At 54.3% G+C, this 16,987-nt stretch overlaps 2 protein-coding genes across 3 annotated transcripts in view; both read left to right on the forward strand.

Annotated features, from left to right (window-relative positions):
- Positions 1 to 4,700: 4,700 nt before the first annotated feature.
- Positions 4,701 to 9,688, forward strand: CKS2 (CDC28 protein kinase regulatory subunit 2). Its single transcript, XM_044266086.1, has 3 exons — positions 4,701 to 4,832; positions 7,517 to 7,644; positions 9,356 to 9,688. The coding sequence occupies exons 1-3, from the start codon at positions 4,774 to 4,776 to the stop codon at positions 9,406 to 9,408; spliced, it is 240 nt and encodes a 79-aa protein (XP_044122021.1). The 5' UTR covers positions 4,701 to 4,773; the 3' UTR covers positions 9,409 to 9,688.
- Positions 9,689 to 10,927: 1,239 nt separating this feature from the next.
- SECISBP2 (SECIS binding protein 2) overlaps positions 10,928 to 16,987 on the forward strand; it is a 59,809-nt gene continuing 53,749 nt past the window's right edge. For both annotated transcript variants that reach the window (XM_044266095.1, XM_044266094.1), the window contains exons 1-3: positions 10,928 to 11,035; positions 11,908 to 12,053; positions 16,520 to 16,769. In XM_044266095.1, coding sequence (XP_044122030.1) covers positions 11,000 to 11,035; positions 11,908 to 12,053; positions 16,520 to 16,769 — 432 coding nt within the window. In that variant the 5' untranslated portion in view covers positions 10,928 to 10,999. The remainder of the gene's footprint in view (positions 11,036 to 11,907; positions 12,054 to 16,519; positions 16,770 to 16,987) is intronic.

Below are 16,987 nucleotides of genomic sequence, written 5' to 3' on the forward strand. Positions count from 1 at the left end.
AGGCCTTTTTCTCATCGAAGGAACTTATTCCTCAAATGTGGTGTTTTATTGCAATTGGACTGACATTATGATCAGTTTGGAGAGAATTTGTATCTTTTTTTTTTAATTTATTTTTTTTTTCAATTTATTTTCAGCATAACAGTATTCATTATTTTTGCACCACACCCAGTGCTCCACGCAATCCGTGCCCTCTCGAATACCCACTACCTGGTTCCCTCAACCTCCCACCCCCCGCTGCTTCAAACCCCTCAGATTGTTTTTCAGAGTCCATAGTCTCTCACGGTTCACCTCCCGAGAATTTGTATCTTTTTTAATTTTTTTAAAGATTTTTTATTATTTATTTGACAGAGAGAGATCACAAATAGGCAGAGAGGCAGGCAGAGAGAGAGAGAGGAGGAAGCAGGCTCCCCGCTGAGCAGAGAGCCCGATGCGGGACTCGATCCCAGGACCCTGAGATCATGACCTGAGCCGAAGGCAGCGGCTTAACCCACTGAGCCATCCAGGCGCCCCGTGGCTACATTTCTATCAGACAGCGCGGACTTCGGAGCAAAGAGAATTCCCAAGACAAGGACAGACATTCTGTAACAAAACGTTCTGCTCCCAAGAAGACGGCCTTCTTACATGTGCCAGGGTAACAGCAGTAGAACCACAAAGAGAAGCCGTCTGAGGGCTGAGCCCGGCGGAGCTCCCACGTGGAGAAGAACCAACAGGGACCAGGAGAGGCCAGTCCAGATGGAAGGAGACCATCTCAAACGTCCTTGCAGGAGAACACTGATGGCCTCGGTAAGATCCCCGGAAAGAGCATTCATGTCATTGGGGTCCCAGGAAGAGAGTGAAAAAAGCAAGCTGTAGATGGTTTTAGGAAGTAAGGAAGTACATACGAATCCCTAGTTCTGACAGTGATGCGTCTGTATTAAACACACAAAAAAAGTCCAAGTGGATAATGCAGCATAGTGGTTAATTCTGATTTGGGATTGTTGAGAAAGGGAATGAGCAAGCATCTTATTTCTTTTAACAAAGATTTTTTATTTCTGTAATTTTCAGACACAAGTTGAATAAAATGTACTAAAAAGGGTGCTAGGGGTTTGGTGGGAATTAAACTTTTAAAAGAAGAATCATATACAGAAGTACACGAAACTGGCCAGCATGGGCGTGCTCACTGAAAACGGCATACACAATCTGATTCTCCCTCGGGCACCATTAGTAGCACAACGTCAGGAGAGTAAGCCTCTGGAACCCTAACTCGAGCTCTGTTCTGTGTGCTCTTGGTTCCAGAGGAGTTCATGACCTCGTGCTCATATTAGTGAGCAGAAACTTGTATGTTAAGTTACATGCTTATTCATACTTCTTACACATGGAATGGACTGTCAGAAATCTCTTCCACTGACCCAGTGAACACATGCTTTTTGTACAATAGGCACATTCAGAACTGTAACTTGTCTGCAGTAGGAACTGTTGGTCAAGGAGGGCTTTGTAGCTGAACTGCTTTTATCTACCCTGCCTTCTTCACAGGATTGACGTGGGAGCCCAGAAGGGACGATGAAGAAATGTTTATGCCAAACTTAAAGTGCCTCCTAGACAGGCAAGATTATCCCTGGAGTGGGAGAGTCCGTGCTGCCCCCAGGGGTAAGGCTCTCCTAGCCCACTGCCGGTCTCAGTGACGGAATATGGACCAAGAAGGGCTACTCTTACCAGTGGGCCACTGGCAGGGCAGAGCAGTTCCCCTCATTCTATCAAGGGCCACGTCTTTCTACAAGGGAACCCCCGGGAAGGTGATGCCTCTCAGTCACCTCTGTCAGCTCTCATCTGACCTTGCTGAGAACATCTGCAGTCTCACACTCATCAGAATGACCGAACTGATCAGAAAGGAGTCAGAATCCCTTCCCAGTCCGGCCTGATCCACCCTTAGCTTCCTACTGCTGTTTTTACAAATTATAACAAACTTAGTGCCTAAAGACAACACAGGTTTATTATCTGACTGTCTCAGCACTCAGAAGTCTGAAATACTAAGCTTTACCGGGGTAAAGTCACTGTGCAGTAGAGCTAGCTGTGTTTCTTCTGGGGGCTTGGGGGAGAACCCACCCATTCCCTTCCCAGGATCAGGGGACCACCTGTGTTCACGGCACTCGGACCTCTGCTTCTGTTACAGCTGCTTCTCTGACCCTCCTTAGGAGGGTCTCATAAGGACCCTCATGGTGACGCTGGACCCACCCTATCATCCAGGACCATCTCCCCACCTCAGATCCTTGGCTTTGCCACATCTGTGGAGTCCATTTTGCCAAGTAAGGTAACATATCCCCAGGGCCCAGGGATCAGGACCCGGACAACTCTGGGGGCTATTTCTCAGTCCATGACACAGACCCTCCCGGATTCCCTTCCCACAACTTTCCTTTCCAACCCACTCTAAATCCCCAGCATAGGCCAGGTCCCTTGTGCCTTCACATACGCAGGTTCCTCTGCCGTAGGGTCCTCAACAGGACACAGCCGTGGGGAAGACACCTAACTCTGAAGCCACACTGCCCGGCTCAAGTCCGAATCTACCACTTACTTGCTAACTGGATTTGGACAAACAGATTACAAGGAAAAACAGTAAATTACACAAGGCAGCATTACCCGAATGCAGACTGCAGGGCGTTCCACCGGCAGCAAGCCTGGTTTCTTGGAGAAATCCCTATTTTAAAGGGTAGTGTGTCAGGGGGAGGGGGCTGTTTTGAAAGAATAAAAGAGACAATGACCAAATGTGAGGTGTAGGCCCAGGTTTGGATGTGGATTTGCCAATCATCAAAAGGCTTCTGTGAGACAGGGAAGTCTGAATGCAAACCGGCTCAGGATCATGAGGGATTAAAAGTGTAATAATAGTATGGTGCTTAATATATTTTTTTTTTCTTTAAAAAAAATTTTTTTTTTTAAATTTTTTCAGTGTTCCAAGATTCATTGTTTATGCACCACACCCAGTGCTCCATGCAATCCATGCCCTCCTTAATACCCCCCACCAAGCCCTCCCAACCCCCCACCCCCTCCCCTCCAAAATCCTCAGTTTGTTTCTCAGAGTCCACATTCTCTCATGGTTCATCTCCTTCTCTGATTTCCCCCAACTCACTCCTCCTCTCCTTCACCCAATGTCTTCCATGTTATTCCTTATGCTTTGCTAATGTTTTTTTTTTCCCCAATTTATTTATTTTCAGAAAAACAGTATTATTTTTTCACCACACCCAGTGCTCCATGCAAGCTGTGCCCTCTATAATACCCACCACCTGGTACCCCAACCTCCCACCCCCCGGTGCTAAATATTTTTAAAGTTTTCTGGAGACACACGCCATAAATGCAGCGATGTATGCAAAGGTGCCCTTTCACAGCAAAATGACGCTATATTTGGGATCTGTTTCAAGATGTGCTGGGGAAGAAGGAAGGGGGGAGTAGAGTTAACAAGATGGCCAAAACATTAACTGCTGAAGCTCTGGGACTGGCACCTAGGAGGTGACATTACTGTACTTTTCCACTTGAAATTTTCCTCAATACGTCTTCGTAAAAATAAGTCTCCTAGGAAGCTTTTCTTTCCCAGGCTCAGCTAGAAAGTCAGCGGTCCCCCCTTTCCACCGCCCCCCGCGACGGTTATCCCATCTTTCGCCATCGCGGCATGTCATGCCGCCCAGTTACTCAGGCCACCAAGCAGGTGCGGGGCCAGGCAGGTGGCGGCGGCAGGTAGGTTGGGGGGCGGTCAGGGGCGGGGCCCGGCAGGTGCAGGACGCGGTGGGTGGGTGGGGCGGCCAGCAAGCGGCGATGGCAGGTAGATGGGGGTCAGGTGCGGGGCCGGGCAGGTGGCGGCTGCGGGTAGGTGGGGGGTCAGGGGCGAGGCCCGGCAGGTGCGGGGCCGTGCAGGCGGCGGCCGGGACCAGACACTGCGGTGAGGGGGCCCCCGGCCCGCGCCCGCCGATGCACCTGTTCCAGCGGCGAGCCCGGCTCCTGCACGTGGCACTCGCGGCCGCGGAGCGCGGGGACACACCGCCCAGGCGCTTCTGACCGTCACCGGAAGGCAGCCGGCTCCGGGGTCGGTGTGCTTCTTCCTCCGGCCACCTCGGTCAGCTCGACGTGGGCTCCGACCGCGCCCCCCGGGGTCTTTCCACGCCCTCTCACCCGCCGCGAGCGCCGTCGCCTCCCGGACCTCGGGCATCCGGCCCGCGGCGGGTGGGAAGCCGGGCCCGCTCCCTCCCCCCACCCACGGTCTCACGACCCGCACTCTCGACGCCCTTTCCCGGGCGCCGAGATTGCGCCTGCGCGGGGGCGGCCGCACAGCATGCAGCCCCGCCCGCGCCTCGCCAAACCTCGCGATACTTCATCCCCCAAGCAGGTCCACCCACCCCGACTGCCCGGCCGACCTGGAAAGTTCTAAACCCCTGCGCACGCTCTCTGGGGCGCTTAACGTCCGGGCTCCACCCTCTTCTGACCACGCCCCTTTCCGTCCGTCTTGCCAATCTTCCACTTCTTCCCTCGGGCAACCCCGCAACAGCTCTCTTATTGGCTAATCTTGAGAGCGGGCGCCGAGGAGGGTCGGTGACGATAGGCTGTGAGCCGGTCCCGCCTACCGGCCGTTTGCGCGGGAGGCAATTGGCTGTCGTTTCCGTCCAATCGGCGGTGGGCTGTCGGATTCAAACCGGGATCGTTGGGCCTGTGGTCGGTTGGTCGCAGTCGAGTCGTTGCCTTTGGCGAGAGGCGGACGTGTGGCCCGCTGCGCCCGCTCTTCGAGCCCGACGCTCCCGCCCGCCCGCCCGCAGGATGGCCCACAAGCAGATCTACTACTCGGACAAGTACTTCGACGAGCACTACGAGTACCGGTGAGTGCGGCCGGCGGGGCGGGCTCCGCCGCGGAACGGGAGCCGGGGTCGGGGTCGCCGCGCGTCGGCCGGGGTTCGGGTCAGGGCCGGGGGTCGCAGGTCGAGTCAGGGTGGCTGCCCGGGGCGGGAGCGCCGGGGCCTGCGGCCTTCCGCTCCCCGCCCTTTGTTCGCCGCGGCCGAGCGGGGCGGGGGTGGCGGGGTCGGCTCTTCTTCCGCGCTCCCCGCGGTCCGGCAGGGACTCCGCCCGCCTCGGGGCGCGGCCGGGCGGCTCTAGGCCTCGGCGTCGCGGGCAGCTGCGTCGGGGGCCGGGCGGGGGAGCCGGGCGGGGGATCCGGGCGGGGGCGGGGGCGGGGACGCGAGGGCGCGGCCGCCGCGGACCTGGCTTTTGTGTGGCTGCGCTGCGCGCCCGGGGCGAGGCGGGGGAGTGGCCGGCGTTGGTGCGCTGACCGCGCGCTCGGCCGTCGCAGCCCGGGGTCCCGGACCCAGCAGGTGCCCCCGCTGCTCGTGCGGTGCGGGCTCGCGCCCCCGCTCGTGAGGCCCGGACCTGAGCGCGACCGGGGCGGCTGGCCCGCCGTGGTGCCGCAGGCTCTGCCTCAGTGTCCTGTGTTCGCCGGCGGGGGTCCTGTCGTCGGTGAGGTCCGCCGAAGGCCCCCGGGTCGGTTGTTAGAGGACGGTGTGGACTGAGGTCCACGGAAGCCTTAGATGAGCCTGTTCCAGGCCCGCTCCTCCAGGAACCGTGCGCCCTCCGGGGCGGTGTCCTGCGGTCCCCGAGGAGCTCCGGTTTAATCGGCCTCGCCGGTCGCCCTCCCCGGCGGCTGGCTTTGTGTTGCGTTGCGTGTTCGCTCGGAGGAGCGCGCCGGGTGTGGGAGGGGAGTTCCTCCCCGGGCCGGGAGGCGTAGTGAGCAGAGGTGGGGGGCCTGGGAGCTTGTCCCCTTTGGAGTCCGACTTGGTGAAGGTGGGCCTGTTTGCACGATTGACGGGCGAGGAAGGGGTTGTGACCCCGGAGGAACACGGGGGCACGTTTATGTGGCTGTAGGTGATCCGAGTGCAGGCGCCGGCCTGCGCTCGATTCTGAGGCCAGGGAGGAATCGGTGTAGACGCTGGAGCAGCATTTCAGGGTGACATACAGAGTACGTGTTAAGTGGCTGTTGGCGCGGTCAGCAAGGCTTTGGTCAGAGGTTGGCGATCGGTAACTAAGTTTGGGGGAGGCAGACGTTACCTGTGGGGCTTCATCTGTGCAGGGGGTGGGCGCCCCTGTCGCAGTGTTGTGGGAGGTCAGCTGCAGTTCCTGCAGTTAGTAGGAACAGCCTGATGTCCTTGGGTGGCCTCCGGGCAGACCTCGCAACGTGGCACAGTTCTGGGGCGAACACAGGCTGACCTCTTCTGTGTAAATAATACCAGCTGGGTATTTAACTCCCCAGCCGCAGACCAGAGTTTACGTTGATGACTGTTTAGGGCTCGTTTGGGTTATGGGTTCAGTTTCGGATTAGCAATATTCGCGCCTCGGATGAAGCTCATTGGCTACGGTCCTGCCACTGTGCAAAGCTTGGGTTCAGTTTTCTTTGGTGCCAGAAAGTGTACCTGACCAGAAAGCGCATTTCTCATCCCCACAGCCAACTGACTGTCAGATAGAGGTTTTCTATCAGTCAAGAAATTTGGTTCGTGCTTGTTGATGGCTGTATAATTTACTGCTACTGGAAATGGTAAAATGGGTCTGTGAATTGTGATTAATAAAGAACTGTTTATTGCAGTTAAGAGGGGTGCAGACTTGTCTTTTAGAATTTTACAAAGCTACAATTGTGTATATTCTTGATGTTTTTGACATTGAAGAGTATTACATATCTTCCTAAAAATAGCTTAATAAAGTTTTGGATATAGGTCATTCGGATAGAAGTCAGTAACTTATTGGAAAACTGAAAGTCTTTGTGCAAGATTGCCAAGGTACACATACATACGTGAGACTTGGGTTTGGTTTTTTGCTTTTTAATTTGAACAAAGCAACTTGTAGCGTACACAAGAACTCATCTACAGATCTAGAATGTTGAGTAATGGGAAACCCAAATTAACAAATTATTTTTCCTCTTATACAGAGTCTCCATGGGTCTGGGATGTCAGTTTTACAGTGAGGGTTCAGCCTCACTTTAGGCTTCTGTGGTCTTAGGTGGCTTCTCTGGCTCCCTGATCACATTAGTCGGCTTCATAGCCCATCAGGAAAGACTTAGAAAAAGAGTTGGGCATGTTCTTTCCTTTTGAAGACAGTTTCCATAAGTTGTGTATTTTTTGCTTCTATCCTATTTGCCAGGATTTAAGTCCCCAGAGGTTAGCTGTAGGGGAGGCCGGGATGTTCTGGACAGCTGTGAGCCTGACTTGGATTTGGGGGATTTTATTCCTGAAGAATATTGAAACAGCAAGCAGTCTCTTAGAGAAGAAGAGGCAAATTCTAAACAAAATACTTTCTGCTTTTGGACTGTACATTCTTCCTGTTTTGAACGTTAGGCCATGAAAAATCAGAATTAGAGGTAGTAAACAGTCCTCAAGATTGATGCCAACAGTAATGTAACAAGGTTGCTTTAAAGATCTTTATTTTGAACTCAAATGTCACGTGTCCTAAAAATGCATCTCTAAAGTGACCATATTTGTAGGAAAGGTGTATTTGCTAATACTTGGCCATATCTTTTTAACAGGCATGTCATGTTACCCAGAGAACTTTCCAAACAAGTTCCGAAAACCCATCTGATGTCAGAAGAGGAGTGGAGGAGACTTGGCGTCCAACAGAGTCTAGGCTGGGTTCACTACATGATTCACGAGCCAGGTAGGGATTGCCATTTAGGAAAGCATCCACTGAAACCAAAGAAGTAGTGGTTGTGGTTGTTGAAAATTAAGTAATACTGACATTCAGTGGTATTCCCAAAGCAATCCTGGTAAGTCTAACTCTTCTTGAATGGCTGATTCCTTTCCTCCCTAGGAAGAATTTACATTTTCTAGTAAATGATACCACACGAGTGAAAGGAATGCATTATTCTACCTGTGGAAAGATTAGGAGTTAAAAAAAAGTCAATTCTTTTACTTTAAAATGTACCATTGATAAAGTATTTTACTGTAAGTATAAGTAATTCTGGTGACCTATGTCTTTAAAGACTAAGGGCTTTAAGACACTTTTTAAGTGTCCCTAAGTTCTTTGCTGCAGTAGAAGTTAACGCAATTTGGAATGATTTGTTTTTTCCTTTAGTATTCTATTAAAGGATGATTGGGATTTGCTACACCAAGGTGAGATAAGGTAACCTAGTGAGTGAACCTTGCTATGTGTTTACCAGTGTTTTATCGTGTGGATTTTACCAGAGTTTCCTGGATATGAAATGTTAAACTAAAATTCACAGGGTTCAATTCTGCTTTTGTGGTATCCTTAAATAAATCTAACTAAACAATTATAATGCTTTGAGCAAATTTTTGGGGCATGATCTAGAAACCGAATTAGGTGGAACAGAGCTTGTTTTCTGCTCTTAAAGAAACGCAGCAATAGCGTCAGAAACTGACTTTTTTTGGGGGGGGGGATTGGGGGCATCTAATTGTACCGGAGTTCAAAACTCTAGAACCCAGGGCTCCCACCCAGTGAAACAGATCCCAGGAATGGGCCCCTGGGATCTGCACTTTTTACAGTTTGGTAGTTTTTGAATTTGGTGTTAGGTGTCTTTCCTTTTCACTGGAATTGAGATCCTAAAGGTAGAAACTGTTTTCCTCAAAGTGGCTTCTCCACTTGACATCTCTTTTTCCCCAGGGTAGGTAAAACACTGTGGGGAATGTTCTTCTCCATCAGGTGGTTTTCTTAATCAACTGAGCCACCCAGGCGTCCCTCCATCAGGTGGTTTTCTAATGTTTATAGTTGACAGTGACTTTTTTCTTTTCTTTTCTTTCTTTCTTTCTTTCTTTTTTTTTTTTTTTTAGGATTTTATTTATTTATTTGACAGAGAGATCACAAGTAGGCAGAGAGGCAGGCGGGGGGGGGTGTGGGGGAGCAGACTCCCTGCTGAGCAAAGAGGGCCCTCCCCCCTCCCCACCAATTTGGGGCTTGATTCCAGAACTCTGGGATCGTGACCTGAGCTGAAGGCAGAGGCTTTAACTCACTGAGCCTCTCAGGGGCCCTGACAGTGACTTTTGAAGCAAAGAAAGAAAGATATTTCTTTCTTTTTTTTTTTTTTTTTTATATATTTTATTTACTTATTTGACAGAGAGAGATCACAAGTAGACGGAGAGGCAGGCAGAGAGAGAGAGAGAGAGAGAGAGAGAGAAAAGCAGGCCCCCTGCCGAGCAGAGAACTCGATGCAGGACTCGATCCCAGGACCCTGAGATCATGACCTGAGCCGAAGGCAGCGGCTTAACCCACTGAGCCACCCAGGCGTCCCTATTTCAGATATTTCGATAAGTGACAGTTGTTAATAGATTTATTTTGGCTTGAGAATTTCAAATTTTGGTTGAATGAATGAAAAATAACCATATGTTTAAAATTATATATTTTGTTTCCACAGAACCACATATTCTTCTCTTTCGACGACCTCTTCCAAAAGAGCAACAAAAATGAAGTCTACCTGGGGATTGTCAATTAAGTCTTTTTCAAATTTAATGTATATGTGTATATAAGGGTAGTATTCAGTGAATACTTGAAAAATGTACAAATTGTTGATCCATACCTGTGCATGAGCTGTATTCTTCACAGCAACAGAGCTCAGTTAAATGCAACGGCAAGTAGGTTACTATAAGGTGTTTAAGATAAAATTTCTAGTCGGTTTTTCTCTTTAATATAAGTGCCTGTTTGACTTTACCTGTTACTTTTGTTAAATAAAGTTTGTATGTTGCATTTATCATTGAAGTTATTGGGGTTTATTTTCTAAGGTTGACTTGTGTCTATCAAGGGTAGAGGATTTCAGTTCTACAGTCTTGGTCTGGAGGAAATAGATTTAAAGAAATGGGATTAAATGGGTTTAAGGTCACGTGGTTTGGGGAGGGTGTGACTTAATTAACTTACTACGAAGAAACAGTTTATAGAGACCGAGTTCATAGCTCTATTGCTAGTTTAGTGTCTGGAGAACTGTGCAGTTCTAAGGACTGCCACATCTGGTGGCCTTGAGGGGAACCACTTATCCCTGCTTCTGTTTCACTCCATGTGCAGTAGTGGTAATGCTTCCTATACAATAGCAGAGCATTGTAAAATGTAAAACACCATTCCATACGGAGTTGGTGTCTGTAAATTGCCTTTTTAGCTGCTACAGAAATATTCCTGAGCTGATTTGCTGTGCTGGGGAACACTTTGAAATGTAAGCCCCGAGTCTGTGGGTCCTCCGTATGCTCCTCTCCTGAGAAAGGGGCGTCTGTATACAGGAACAGGACGGGAAACGCTACAGGTGATGCTGCGCAGCCGCCCAGATCCTACCTGTGCCCCCAGGGACCCATCCTGTAGCCAGCCCGGGAGACTCAGGGATTGCCAAGTAAAGGGAGCAGTGAGCCCGCGGCAGCCCCCCACAAGGGTAACTGCAGCACAGCAGTTCAGGGCGGGCGCGTTCAGGCGTGTTTCATGCACCTGCGGGTTGCACGGGAGACCACCTGGGTGGGGCGGGGCAACTGGGCGGTGCCCGCATTAGCCGCTTTACCTGGTACTGAATGAACCCAGGCTTCGCTGCAGGGCAGCTCCAGATTGCCAGCCCCTGGACCCTCACTAGCTCCCAGGCCCCACCTGCTCCCGCGCGGACCCGCCCTGCCCATCCCCCGCCGGGCTGGTCCCAGTAGTTGAAAGGACTGAGCAGTCGGAATTCTCGTCCTTGCTCACTGCCCAGTGCTCCTGCCCCTGGCGCTTCACTGCGCCAAGTCCTCCTGGCCTCCTGGGCCTGGAGTCCACGTCCTCCGCTTCGGGTACCCCCGGCCAGGCAGCGTCCGGGGAATGACCAAGGTCTCTTCCTGAGGGCGGCCGCCACCATGCGGGACCAGGGCCGCCCGCGCGCCCGCTTCCGGTCGGAAGCAGGGGCCGGGGGGCGGGCCTGGGTGCGTTTCTGTGACGCACTTCCTGGCGTCCGCTCGGAAGGCGGAAACGCGGGGAGTCCGAGCGCCGCGCGTCCGTGCCGCCGGCCGACGGGGCGGCTGCTGGCCTCCGGGGCCGGTCCTCCTCCGAGCTGCGCGCCATGGCGTCGGAGGGGCCTCGGGAGCCCGTGGGCGAGGTGAGGACGGCGCGTCGGGCGTCGGGGGGTCGGGCGTCGGGGCGGGCGCGGGCGGGGGACAGCGCGGGGCGTCGGGCGGCCGCGGTTAGCCGGGGAGGACCGGGCGCCCGGGAGTGCGGCCCCGCCCGGGTCGCCGCGCTCGCGCCGGGGAGCTCGCGCAAACGTTGGCTGGAGCGCGGGCGTCCGCTCGGCCTGCTCGGCCGCACCGCTAGATGGAGCCCTGGCGGCCGCCGCGACCGGCGCTCGGACGGATTGGAAGGCGCCGAAGTCCGTCTCGCGGGGCGGCCGCGGCCGCGGGAGGAGCCGCTGCTACGGTCACATCCCAGGGCTTGGTGACAGACAGCGCGGTGTCCTGGCAGGGCTGGCTTTGGCTCCTCAACAGAACAGCGCCTGGCGGTCCGCTGAGGGACAGGAAAGGGTCTAGATAACTTTTCTCGGAGAAATTCGGTGGAAATGAAGCTCCGCACTGCGGTGGAGTGTTTGAGGCAGCCCTTCAGCGGCCGGGCTTGCCCTCGGCGGTTCTCGGTTCTCCGTGAGCGCGGCGGGGACGGGACACACCCGCACGCAGGCCGAGGTTGTCCCAACTCCGTCAGCTGGCTTGGATTTTATTTCCCCTTCCCCGCTGGCTCTCGCCCCCCGCACCCGTCTTTACCATTTAGTAGACGGCTGCTTTTACTAAACAAGCGCTGCGGGGAGGTGGTTAGCCGCCGGATTCTTGCTTTTATGAGGCCCAAGTATTTGAACAACAGACACTCCTGGGACAGGCATTTCTGGGGCTGCTAGAACCCAGCGACTTTCCGTGGGTTTTCTGTTCACGTTTGCTTTACATCCAAATGTACGTAGTCAACCCCCACCCCCCGTTTTTTCCTCAGGGCATCAAGTTGTCAGCAGATGTGAAACCGTTTGTCCCCAAATTTGCTGGGCTCAGCGTGGCATGGTCAGAGTCTTCCGAAGCTCGTGTGTTCCCCGGCTGTGCGGCCGCCTACTACCCGTGTGTTCAGGAGCTCCCGGGGCCTGAGTACGTATCCTTCTCCCTGTCGTGCCCTCCCCGGGGACTGAGCGGGGATTGCACTTCGAGGTGGCTGCACCTGACATGGCCAGTGTTCTCAGAACGAGGCTGCTCCTCAGCCAAGAAGGGCCTGAGGCAGTGCCACAACTTAACTGCGTCCAACCCCGAAAACACAAACTTCAGCTCTCCACACTCACGGTTATTTTGGGCAAAGGAAGTGTGGAGGTTGCCTTGCATTCCCTAGTAGGAAATGCGGTTTTCAGGGTTCATTTGTGCATGGGGTCTGAACTGTATCACGTGTCCCAGGGGAGATGAGGTGGCTGGGGACACAGAGAGCAAAGGGGCAAAGGCCCAGAGAAATCCGCGTGCGCTGTGGTTGGTTGTAGGTTGTAACGCTGAAATCGTGCTTGGGGCTGGAGTGCGGGCTCGCAACCGTGGCTGCTCCTTGTGTGCGGTAGTTGTTTGGGAATTGCTGAGTTTTGCTTTCTACCACTTTTCTTTGTAAATGTCCTGGGCAGTGTCTAGAAGCCTGGGTTATAAAATTCTTCTAAATCTGTATTGAAAGAAGGCTTATGTTGGTTTGGCAATTTTCCTTTTTCTTCTCAAGTTTCGTTCTTTACGTATCTATACAATGGTTTCCATTAACAGCTGAATTTAGAAAGCCGTGCCTTCAACCCTGCATGTAATTGTGTAGAGTACCTGATTTTTAACGGCCTGCATCACCTTTGTGCTTACGTAAGAGTCCTTGTCTGTATGTTCCTTTGCTGTGGGTCGTACTTGTTTTTTTTCATGGCTGCATACTGTCGATTGTACACGTCATACAAATTCCAGGCCTGTATTCACGAGGACAAAGTTCGGAATGAATAATAAAACCATCGAGTTGTTTGGTATATATAGGTTGTATTTTTTGACCAAGTTGAAATTCTGCCTCTGTGCTTTGCTAGGAACACTCAGGTCTTCTCCTGTGATTTCATCCTTTGTTAGAGGAAGGTTGGCATGGGTCTCATTGGAGCTGTTCCCTACCTTGGGTGGTAAAGTAAAGTATAAAATACAAAGTAAAGTATAAAATATATTTCATTCAGTGACAAGGATTCGAAGCCGTTTGTTTTGGGTGGGATTCCAGTTAGCCAAAGTAAAGGTGGAAAACATTCCTACAGCTGAAGTAATGTTCTCGAAGTAGCATGACTCCAGAAGAATCAGAAGCTTAAGGGTGTGCACTGTTGAATTTAAAAGTTAGGTGCTTTTTGATTTTTTTTTAAAGATTTTATTTATTTATTTGACAGACAGAGCATAAGAGCGGAGAAGGTCAGAGAGAGAAGCAGACTCCCTGCTGAGCAGGGAGCCCCATGCGGGACTCGATCCCAATCCCGGGACTCCGGGGTCATGACCCGAGCCGAAGGCAGTCAGTCGCTTAACGGACTGAGCCACTCAGGCACCCTAAAAATTAGATTTTTTAAACTCTCTTTTTAGCTTTAATTTTTTTTCTTTTAATTACATATAACCTAGGAAAAGATTGGCTGACAGTATTCCTGCCTGATGAGAAAACAATTAAGGACAAAAGAGGTGTGAAAGCAGAGGGGCAGGGTTAGGAAGCACAGGAGCCTTTGAAGGGGACAGAATGGGGATACGTATTTGAGAACCGATGACCTCGTCCATTCTGATGGAGGCTGAGACGTCTGCCCGAGCCGGGTTTCCTGTGAATGGGGCTTGCCCCTGCGGGGAAAGAGCCGCGTGCGATTTTCCGTGGGGAGCAGCGTTGTCTTTCCTGCCTTTCCCGTGCCTGTGCCAGGCCACGAGGTGGGCAGGCAGCGTCGTGTCACTGGACACCTGAGAAGCTGGGGCCAGAAACGTGTGTCCGGTCTTTCAGGTGGGCAGTGCCCGAAGCAGAATGGGCGTCTGTGCCTCTGGCCTGCACTCACCGAGCTCCGCAGAGCTGCCGCTGCCGTGGGGACGAGCGTTTGCTGAGCACTTCAGCCTGCTGCAGTCCGTGGCCCGCTCTGGGCACTGCTGACGGAGTCTCGGCTGGGAGAACGAGTCGCCCTGCACGGAGTGTGGCTGGAGGAGCTGCCGGGGCCTGAGCCCTGCGCCACGGCGGGGGCGCCTGGAGGGCGTGGGAGCAGGCGCCGGGCTCGGAGCAGCCCCCGGGACAGGCGCAGGGCTGGGGCACGGCTGGTCGTGTCTTTCGCGCTTTCGGGCCGCTCACTCCTGGATTCTCTCCGCGTGAAGGGAGAGGGGCTTGAAGCCTCGGCCGGGGTTCCAGGCACGGAAGCTAGGGAAGAAGTACACGGAGCCCTGCGGCCTGGGGAAGGCCTCCGGGGGTCCGGGTGGTGTTGGCGGGAGAGAGGCTGTGGCGGTTGCCGGCTGAGTGCCGGCAGGGGTGGGGGCGGGAAGAGGGGCCGTTTGGGGTCCAGCAGCACAGCCTGGACTCCAGCGCCCATTAGGGGACCGGGAACTGGTGGGTGGAGCCACCTGGGGGCCGAGTGAGGCCTGGAGCTGGCCGCGGTGTGCGACCGCGAGTCCGCATGTGAGGCCTGAGCCGACCGAGGAGGGCTCTGGGCTCCGTCTGACTGGAGAGGAAGGGGACGTGGAGGAGGGTCCTCCAGGCCGAGCCTTTGGAAGGGGGCACGGGCTTGCGAGTCCAGGCTGGCGGGGCTTTTCCGGCGGCGTGACAGAAGGGCCAGCCCTGCGGATGCCGCCGTGAGGAGGGGGTGGCGGGGCTTGCAGGGGGGATGGTCCTGGAGACCCCGTAGCGGTTGGCAGGGGCGGGGTGGGGGGCGTTGTGGGAGCGGGGAAGGCGGAGGCGTGAGCTGCCGGAGAAGCTGCTGTTGTAAAGGGAGGCGTGGGCGGGCGCGTGTTGGTGCTGGGGCCCGGCTGCCGTTTGTGGCGACTGGAATTTTACACACAAGCTGCCGCGAGCCCCGGTGGGTGCTGGGAGTTGTTGCCGTGAGATTTGACTGGGTGTCGTTTCTGCCTGTCATTGGTTTGGCCCTGTTTGGAAAGCAAAACCCCAACTTCGCGGAGGAAGAGAGACCAGTGAGCACCTGTCCAAAGTCGGAGACTAGATCTTGAATCGAGCCAGGATGCACGCCCAGGGCTCTGGGGTCGCGGACGCAGGGTCGCTGGAGGACGCAGCCTTCACAGCCGCTGGACCCTGCCTCCCTGTCCTCCTTTAGCTAAACTTCACCGGCCTGTTCACGTATCTGTCTGGCGTTGGAATAGCATCTTCTCTGCCGCGTTTTGCTCTCAGCCCTTGTTTGCCCGCCGCCCCCACCCCCTCACGCCCCCCACCCCCGCCCTTAGATCTTTTGAGCTTCAGATAAAGTAAAACAGACACTCGCATCTGGGAGCAGGACGATGCTTTAAATCGTTTTCTGCAAAGAGCAGCGCTAGGGCAGGTGTGCTGAGACAGGTACAGTGTACGGGGTTTTTCTTGGGCTTTCATGAGGAAGAGTTCATTCCTGGACTTAGTGAACGGTCTTCCTGGGCGTGAACTTCCCGTAAAGTGTTGCCGGTTCAGAGACCGTGACAGCAGGCCGCCCAGTTAGGAACTGCATGTGCGTGGATGCAGGGAACTTCTGGTGAGGGTGTCTCAGGGGTGGGTGGTGACTCCTTTGCCCTGCAGTGCAGGCCCTTCCTTGCCCCGGGACAGGACGTGACCGGGCACTGGAGGGGGCCGCCCGTGCGCGCCTGCCGGCGGCCCACTGGGAGAGGGTTGCCCGGGTGCCGCCTCAGCAGCTCTGGTTTTCCTGCCTTTCTGTGGGCCAGCGTGCTTTGGGATTCTGTTGATTTTCTACAGGAAGATTTTCAGCTCTGGGAAGTCCCAGAAGCATTGGCTGGAGCTCATTTGTGTCTCGGCTCATCTGCTCCGTGTTGGGCCATTGTATTGTCTCTCGTTGCTGGAGGATTGAAGCCTCTCGCTGGATACCAGATTTGCTCACAAAATCAGTGTTAAACTATATTTTGGCCTCGCCTAGCAGTTTGAGCAAACGGGGGCAAACGGGGGCACGGCGGTGTGCGCAGACGGCGCGCTGCGGCCCCCAGGCTACCGGGCACAGTGGCCCCTTCGCAGCTCTGGCCCTGCGAGGCCGGAAAGCACAGGATGGGTTGGTCGGGCTGGAGGTCGGGGGGGCGGCGGGGCTCTGTGAAAGCCCCCTCTGCAGGGAGAGCGGTGTGGGTGGCCCTCTGGGCCCCGGGGGCTGCCGGAGGCTTCTGCAGACGCCTGACAGTGTGGCGGCGCAGAGCTGCGGAGGCGTCCCTGGGCTTCGCGGGTGCCCGCCGCGCCGGGGGCGTCAGCCCGGCAGTGAGCGCGCCGCACCGGCGAGCGGGAGGCCGGAGCCTCCGTTCCACTCTCCGAGGCGTCCCCGTGCCAGAGCGAGCGACCTCAGAAGCACTCGAGGGTTTAACTGTGCTTCTTACGGAGGAGCTCCTTGATGGGTGATGTGAAATCCTCAACTAAAACCTACCTCCTTGTTTAGGCAGAAGCTCTATACTGAAGACGCGGCCTTCGGAGCTTCCACGTTTCCTCCTCAGTATCTGTCTTCGGAGCTCGCGCTTCATCCGGGCAGCTACTCTCCCTACCCCGCCGAGTGCTCACAGAGCGTCTGCCCGGTGCCCGGCTCGCCCCATGCTTACGGCCGCCCCGGCGCCTACCGAGCTTTCCAGACCGTGAAGCCGCGAGCCGAGCAGATGTGCCCTCTCCCACAAGACCCGAGAGCCCCGTTCAAGGTTCGCTCACCGCCCTGCTGGGGGGTACCAAAGCGTTTGAGATAGAAAGAGCGGGTTGGTTCTCACGTGGTAGTTAAGTATTGTTTTTCTTTTTTTGTATGTTTAAGAACTGATTTTTGTTTATCCGGTTTTGAAACAGTTGTTGTGGATACTTAGTAGGGATTTTCTGCTTTAAACCTTTCTTCGTGGTGCTGGTTTGCTTAATTCATGGGGCTTTT

The sequence above is a fragment of the Neovison vison genome, chromosome 9 (genome assembly GCF_020171115.1).
Source record: "Neovison vison isolate M4711 chromosome 9, ASM_NN_V1, whole genome shotgun sequence".
Lineage (NCBI taxonomy): Eukaryota > Metazoa > Chordata > Mammalia > Carnivora > Mustelidae > Neogale > Neogale vison.

What these genes read in the sequence shown, in the direction of transcription:
- CKS2 (XM_044266086.1), top strand. Translation starts at nt 4,774, where the DNA reads ATGGCCCACAAGCAGATCTACTACTCGGACAAGTACTTCGACGAGCAC. An exon ending in GACGAGCACTACGAGTACCG is followed by an intron (nt 4,833 to 7,516) that starts GTGAGTGCGGCC and finishes TCTTTTTAACAG; the next exon opens with GCATGTCATGTTACCCAGAG. An exon ending in CTACATGATTCACGAGCCAG is followed by an intron (nt 7,645 to 9,355) that starts GTAGGGATTGCC and finishes TTGTTTCCACAG; the next exon opens with AACCACATATTCTTCTCTTT.